Source organism: Pseudophryne corroboree, chromosome 9 (genome assembly GCF_028390025.1).
Source record: "Pseudophryne corroboree isolate aPseCor3 chromosome 9, aPseCor3.hap2, whole genome shotgun sequence".
Taxonomy (NCBI): domain Eukaryota; kingdom Metazoa; phylum Chordata; class Amphibia; order Anura; family Myobatrachidae; genus Pseudophryne; species Pseudophryne corroboree.
In genome coordinates this window covers 84,792,721-84,800,573 of record NC_086452.1, presented here as the reverse complement: position 1 = coordinate 84,800,573, position 7,853 = coordinate 84,792,721, and the positions used below count along the sequence as shown (strand labels likewise).

At 43.9% G+C, this 7,853-nt stretch overlaps 1 protein-coding gene across 1 annotated transcript in view; it reads right to left on the bottom strand.

The window, feature by feature from the left end:
* Positions 1 to 786: 786 nt before the first annotated feature.
* AGBL4 (AGBL carboxypeptidase 4) overlaps positions 787 to 7,853 on the bottom strand; it is a 669,979-nt gene continuing 662,912 nt past the window's right edge. Inside the window, exon 8 of the mRNA XM_063941485.1 lies at positions 787 to 947. Within this exon, the coding sequence (XP_063797555.1) occupies positions 848 to 947 (100 nt within the window). The 3' untranslated portion in view covers positions 787 to 847. The remainder of the gene's footprint in view (positions 948 to 7,853) is intronic.

The following is a 7,853-nucleotide window of genomic DNA, read 5'->3' as shown; positions in this document are numbered from 1 at the left end:
ATCAGGCGATATTGAATGTTCTGCACGATAATTGCATATGTGTATACGGGTTCAGCATGATATCCCGCATGGACAGGATGCCGGCGGTCAGAAACCCGACAGTAGCTTCAGAATCCCGACAGCCCCCTCTAAAGTACCCCAACCCTCCTCTGCCCCCTACATAACCCTACCTTGCGGGTGCCTAAACCTAGCCCTCACAGGTGGTGCCTAAGCCTAACCCTCCCTTCCCCCGCTGCCTAAACCTAACCCTCCCCACTTGAAGCCTAACCTTAACATCCCCTTCTATGCAGGACGCCAGCGAGTCCTGCTGTCAGGACGATCGGGATGCCGGCTGTCGGTAATGTGACACCGGTATCCCATGCGGCTTCAGTATGTAGATGTCGGGATTGTGTTCTTCTTCTGGATCCTGGCATCAGTATATCGACCACTGAGATCCCGTCGGGAAGATAACTGCTTCCTGTGTATACGCCCAACTTAAGCTAACTAAACAATATTACTTGACAGAAGACTAAGCATGTCTATGTCTTCTAAGATAAAGTTACAGGTAGCATCCTGTAGTGGCAAATGTGTGTGTTGGCAGGTTTAATGGAAATGGTATGTTTGAAATTGTTGAACAAATAATACATGCAAAAAAGCCTTGCTGTGGGCCTTTAAAACCGGAGAATAGTTACAGTATATACCAGACTGTCTAAAATTTTAAACAGAAGAACTAAGTGACCACATTTTTAAATGGTATATTTATTTATCAATGTGAACAAACGTACAATGAAAACTGAACAGCTGAGAAATATGTAAATGCAATAGAACTATGGACAATCTAAAGAAACAATGTTCTGTTCTTTGTAGTCTATGAATTCTTGGAGTTGCTTGTTGCCGCCTTGCGTGTTTCACCTGATACTCCAGAGCCCTTTTGCCTTAGTCTAGAGACAGCTGGTGACTTCTCCCTGCTTTAATAAACAAGAAACATCCTATAAGGAGCAATGTTAGACCACAGTTCACCAATAACATTAATATGTGGTGTGTAACTCAGCACAGTGGGGGCAGCCATTTTGTGTGGTGAACGATGGCCATGAGACTGTTGGCTAACAATAGTCGCTAGGAACCAGTACATCCTGGATACTGGTCATGAACTGAATCACTGATATCAATGGTTCCTAGTGAACTGTCGAGTCTGAACACTCACAGAGTGGGTGCTTTTACTCTTTGTGGGTGACAAGTATATGTTAAATATTGTACAGTATATAACACTATTAGCAGTTCCTATTGCCACATGGAAAACACAGTGAAGTTCAATTACAGGAAATAGCCATTTTTCCAATGTGATACTTCAGCTTTAATAAACTACCAAGTCTGCCTATAGCATTTGTTATAAATTATCCAATGAAGATTTGTGGGTTATTTCTCTTACGTCCTAGAGGATGCTGGGGTCCACATTAGTACCATGGGGTATAGACGGGTCCCTTGGGAGCCATGAGCACTTTAAGAGTTTAATAGTGTGGGTGGCTCCTCCCTCTATGCACCTCCTACCAGACTCAGTTTAGAAAATGTGCCTGGTGGAGCTCCTAGGAGTTCTTTTAGTTTTATTGTTTTTTTAAAAGAGTTAGGCACAGAGAGGCTGCTGGCAACAGCCTCCCCGCTTCGTGGGACTTAGGGGGGGGGGGGGGGGGGAGTAGTGTCCAACCCTCTGAGGTTAATGGCCACTATCTCCGCTGACAGGACACTGAGCTCCTGAGGGTGACGATTGCAAGCCCCCGAGGCGACCGCTCACTCCCATAGCATGCCGCCACCCCCTAACAGAGCCAGAAGACGTCGGTAATGAGTAGGTTGCCAGCGACCCGACAAGCGGGGAACCGGTGTGAATGGCGGCATCAGGGTAGTCCGGAGTGCTCAGAGGCACTGCTGTGAGGGCGCCCTGGGCCAGTGCGATACCCTTAAAACTGGTCATCTGGGCTATCAGGGAAGGTATTCTACTGTTAGCAATGTGTTTTACCTCAGGCCAGTATAATCTTAAAGTGCGGGAAGATGCGCTATGACAGGGGGCGGAGCTTCTCAGTGCGGATCCAGCAGCTCACCAGCGCCATTTTCTCCCTGCAGATCACACACAGACGCTGACAGGGAGCGCTGACCCTCCACATAACTCCAGCTATCCTGTGCGGTATCAGGGGTCATAGAAGGGGGGGGGGGGGGGGAGAGTGTTATTCACAATTTTACACTATGTAGTCTATTAAGGTTGCACAGTCAGCGCCAGGCTTTTATTATATAACTGCCTACTGGGGCGCTGTGTGGGTGCTAGCTCCATTAACTCTGTGTCTCTCTGAAAGTACTTGGGGGAAACTGTGTGTGACATTTTTCTGTGTGTGTGTGTTTGTTTGTGTGTGTGTGTGTGTGTGTGTGTACATATTTCTCACATTACCATGTCCAGGGACTTTGTGTTTTGTGCTGCAGAGTATGTATCTTCCCCAGAGGAATCCATTCCATGTACTCAGGAATGTAATATCATGTATCAGCCTTCTGAATCCAAACCGTTGTGGGTGGCTTTAATTAAGGGAATGATATCCCAGATTTCATCTAGGATTTGACAATGCTAAATTCCTTTGTCGTATAAACAACCCTTTATGAAGTCTAAGAACACTGTACGCTGCTTACTTAAGAAGTTCCGTAAGGGTACGCTATTTGCGTAACGATCGCTTAGCCGTAGGCGAGACGCTCAAGCGTCACGTTCGCTCACGGCCCAGTGATCACAGGACAGCACGTTATTGGTTATGACTAGAGTAATGATTCGCTATGGCGTAGCGGACGCTCGAGACCACGAGGAGGTCACCAGCGGCGCAGACGCTCACAACGCTATACCTTTATGTCTAAACCTTATACCAATGAAATGCACAGAATACCTTAATGTGAGTACAGGGTGTAAGTGCAACCTTGTGTAACCTGACTAACTACAAAGCTGCTTGAGCATCACCGACGCTCAAGTGAACACTTAACACTATAGAAAATACACAGATACTGGTTTAGGGTCCAAAGCCTATTAACTGTATTATATCTAATATACTTGTAAAAGGGGATAACAGTACAAATGATACACTACAATATAACAGAGACTTCCTAACCAAAATACAATACTATCTAATACAATACAATACTAGTCTAGGGGAGATGTGAGAGAAAAGAGAAAGGAGAGAGAGAGAGAGAGAAATTGGCTCACAGTAAGACAATGATTACGGAGAGAAAACTTACGCACAAGGGTAAACGATCGCATGCGCCTGGACATCCAGCACCCGATTTTCAGCAATGAGAACCGTTGAAGAGTGAGAGCTGGATGTGGTCGGCCTGCCTATTTATGACCCACACACAATGCAATCTCATAGTCCCTACAATCCCATTGTCCATTGGACGTCGGAATTCGGCCCTGTATCATAACAAAAGGTCATAGGTTGATTCATACAGGTGGGCTGTGACGATTTCAAACAGCTCAGGTGGGTGGGAAACTAGGTTTCCCGCCGCATACCTGAGTATGAGTAAATAATAGAAATGGACATAAACTTCTTATGTCCATAACTATTTGCACGAGCGATTAATACGCTCCAAACCAACACCGGAATATTGCTAATTAAATACTCTTCCGATGGGTACCAAACACTGCTGCATGACTCCTGTTAGACCCTTCCTACAATACAAAGAGGGATTCCTCAGCTCAGGGACATTCTATATTAACTAAACTTTCAGAAACTATCAAAGGGACCATGATCTACAAACTACATTAATTGTGAAAATATGTAACGATTGGGTCGCACGCTACGACTACATACTCTTTACCGTAAATACGCATACCGTTGCGAGCGGGTGCACGCATCAGCGGGTATGCGCTATCACGGGAAAGCGCACGCATGCGCAGCACGGACCAGCATGAGGTGCAAATATGGCAGCGTGTATAGAGACATTTTTCTGACTTTGACAGTCCACCCTTTGGCAGTCAATAATAACTGCCACCTTCTAAAACATTTAAAAAAAGGAGAAAAATGTAAGTCAGGGGTTAATTGATTTCCATGGTGGGGTAAGGAAGGAGAGAGGAGTAGGTGTGAAGAGGGTATGACCTAGTGAGAAAGCAGAAGCATGTGTGTATGAGTCCATGTTTGGAGGGTCATGTATCATCGTGCCGTACGTGTGGTAAATCAAGCTTCGAGGTATTGCGAAGTATACATTTGAATTCCTTCTTATCCCGTACTAAGGGCCTGTGGATGGGCTGTCAAACTCTACCGAGCTCATTTCGGCTTTCAGTTGTAACAAAATGGGGATGCACATTTTAGTTGATGATACATGAATGGGGGAGGTATGTGGTTGCTGATATCTGTGCCTGTATTCCCTATCGTCTATGTGTGTCATTTACCTGAGGGTTGTAGAGATGAAGATAAAGAACACTTATGGAAAATGCAATGGTATTCTATGTCAGGGAAATGTACATCTGTCGTTGAAGTTGTGTTCGGTATCTGTTGAGAGTCGTCTTCTTTGCGCTGTATTGCTCCTTGGGCATGAGCAAATAGCTTTGTCAGAGCCATCGGATTTACAAAAAATGTTGGGCTAGCGTGAGTTTAAAAATACTAGGGAAACTGGGGATCCATGGCAAAGTTCATCAAGTGTCCATATCATAGGTTGTCAAAACTTCATCTTTGGTGCTTGTCTGTTGTCTGTATAGCGTCTCGTCAACTTCCTCGTCCAAGGGGGTCTTTGTATCTTGGAGAAAAGCAGAAAAACAGGTGAAAGAAACGGACCGTATAATCGCATTTTCATCACATTCTGGTTTCTATCATTGGGTCATAAATCAAATCCAGGTTAATTACAATTTCCTCGCTCCTCAAGCTCATCACTTTTGTACTTTGTTTGCACCTCATTAAAGCCTGCCCGCATCTAAATATCAATCCAATCGATATAACGACACCCAAGATACATAGTAGAAACTTTCCAACATCCATTATGACTCCTTGAGCCCAGTCTCCCAAACCGGAGAACCATCCTATGCTGAACTAGTTCTGTTTTGTAAGCTTGAAGTTCTCTTCCAGTGTATCTAAACGTGTCATCATACATTTCAGTGATATTATCTAACAAATTGGCGAGTGCGGAAATGTATTTATAGTTCATCACTCCTCAAGCGGTGCGAGTGAAATCTAACGCTACCAGAACCTGAATCCCGGTGGATTCATGGATAAGATCAGAGGCCGGATGCTCTAACCTTTCTGACAGTTGTCTTTTAACTCGGTGCTCGTAATGAGTGTGAGTATAAGGAGCTTGGGCACCACGGTGTATGTCCTTCATTTTGTCATGTGTAACAGTCATCACTTCAGGCAATACTTTTCCAATATAACACAATCCTTCAGAGTTTGGGGCAAGCCACTTGTACGCCTTTCTCCCGCATATGAAATATGCATCATCGGGGAGAACATATGGGACGGAGAAGGACATTACCATGTTACAAACCTTCCAGGTGAAATCTCCTGACCCTAATTCTTCCATCTGCTTAATGCACGTATCAGTTTGTACGATATGTGCACAGTATCCTGGTGATACTTCTCCAACTCTAGTAATCCTATTTCCTAAGGTATATCGATACCGGAAAGATTTTCCTCTACTGGCTATGTGGCGTACAAGCTCTGTATCTGTAGGCATTCTATCTGCTCTGTGTGAAAAGGTCATGGTAAGGTTGCTCCATGACACTTCCCAATTTCCCGGCTTACGGGGATTGGAGATATTAAAACATAAGAGGGATCTATCCACATGGTATTGGTGGAGCTTCAAACTAGGAGGGCTGGAGATGTTAAACCTCCGGTCCACCGGTCTCCCACCACTTAGCTCAAGTACCTCCCCTAACGTTAAAGGAAATGGTACTAGCCCTGATTTGCTATGACCCTGAGGTACTTGAGAGCATACCCAACAATCTGTTTGGTTTAACACGTTACCCACTAAGGAGTGATAGTCACTCAATGGATGCCGGTCCATATGATTATTAAAACTGCATTGGCATTATTGTTACCGAGCCTACAGATACAGTTTTCTTTTTGAACTAACAATCCTTCAAAGAAAATGTTTACAGATAACATGGTTGTTAGATCGTGCCCGGTACTCGCCTTTGCTTGGTGATTGGGTTGCTATTGGAAATTTACACCTCCGTCTCAGTCATCAGGACCTTTCTGGATCCTTTCTCGACCTCACTGGTACTCTCACCGAAACAGACTGCTCTGGTCAACATCATGGTTAACGGGAAAATCCATATCACAGTCTCTTGGGGCAAGTCCATCTTACAGGAGGAGAAAAGAAGAAATTTGTAAAGGGGGCATAAGAAAACAGTTTGAGGGGGGGGAGAGAACTTGTTACGATAATAAGTTCTCTCGTCTTGTTGTTCTTCTTGTTCTGCTGTCCTCTCAAAGGTGCTGTCTCTCAGTCTTCCAAACGAACATTCTGGTGATGCAATATTCCTTCCTAACCAGCGATCTTTCTGTAAGGAGCAAAAATCTGGCATTACCATTGGTCCAACTGAGGGGTGACATACCATCTTTAAACCATGGAAACATGAGTGGGAAGAGAGAGACAACAAAAAAACAAAAGAGATAGAGAACAATTCATGTGCATATATACATTACATAACTCGACAATAACCACCAATGAGAAAAGAGAAACAAAACATTTTTAAACATTGTCAACATTAAGAAAACATTGTTAGCATTAGAAAAACATTGTCAGACTTATTAGGCTGTCATATCTACGTGTCTAATGGTTTCCTTGAGCAGCCCCTCCCCACCAGCACCTCCATATTCCACTGTCTGTATCTGGCCAGAAATACATTGTGGCGGATAGGTCATGCTGGGGTTTGGTAGACTTCTGCAAGGACCAAGTGGATATGCAATGTGTGAATTCTTACCAATAATCGTCAGAGATGGGGATAGAGAGAGAGAGAAAAAACATTTTTCTTCACAAATACATTTACAACGTTTCACCTGGTCATTCCTGTGTCTTCAGTGAATGACCTCCCAATTTATTAACCGTTACCTCAGGCTTACCATCAGTCCCAATGATCACCTTTCCTGCCTATGTGATCCCTAATTATAATTGTGTGTGTTATAATTTTGCTCATTTCTTGGTCTAGGGGGTCTAACTTTATGTGGGTTGTTACAGTTGTTGGCATAATGCCCTTCTCTTCTACAATTGTAACAAATCCTTGGCTTTCTCCATGTGCTAGGGGCCTGGGGTTCCGGTCGACTTGATGCATTCTCTAGTGCTTGGATGTTTAGTGTCATCAACCGCTCTCCCTGCGCTTCCCTGGTTCTTTTGATATTTCGGTCATGCTCGATAGCGGACTCTCTTAATGCTGCAACCGAGATACCTCTCCAATGAGGTATTGAGGTTTGTACCCTAATTTTTAGTGTGTCTTTCAAGTTGCTCGCTAATACGGACACAGCTACCTCTCTGTGGTGTACATTAGTTTCAATGTCATCTATACCAGTGTACCTAGCCATATCCTGCAGAGCCCGGTGAAAATACTCTTCTGCGGATTCACCTTCTTTTTGTCTTATTGTATAGATTTTATTCCACTTTGCTACTGTAGGAAAATATTCTTTCAACTGTAGATTGATTCTTTTTACATTATCTTGGTTATACTTGTTTGTTAGTGGCACTTCCTCATCTAGCTTACAATCAGCGATAAATTTCAATGAATCAACATCGGGGGGTAAACATGCCCTCAAAACTGTCCTCCAATCTTTGTTACTTGGCTCTGCAGTATGTCCTAGCACTCTAATGTATCTTTGACAAGCAACTAAGTCTTTCCTGGGATCAGGAAATTCAGACAGAATTGCTCTTAATTC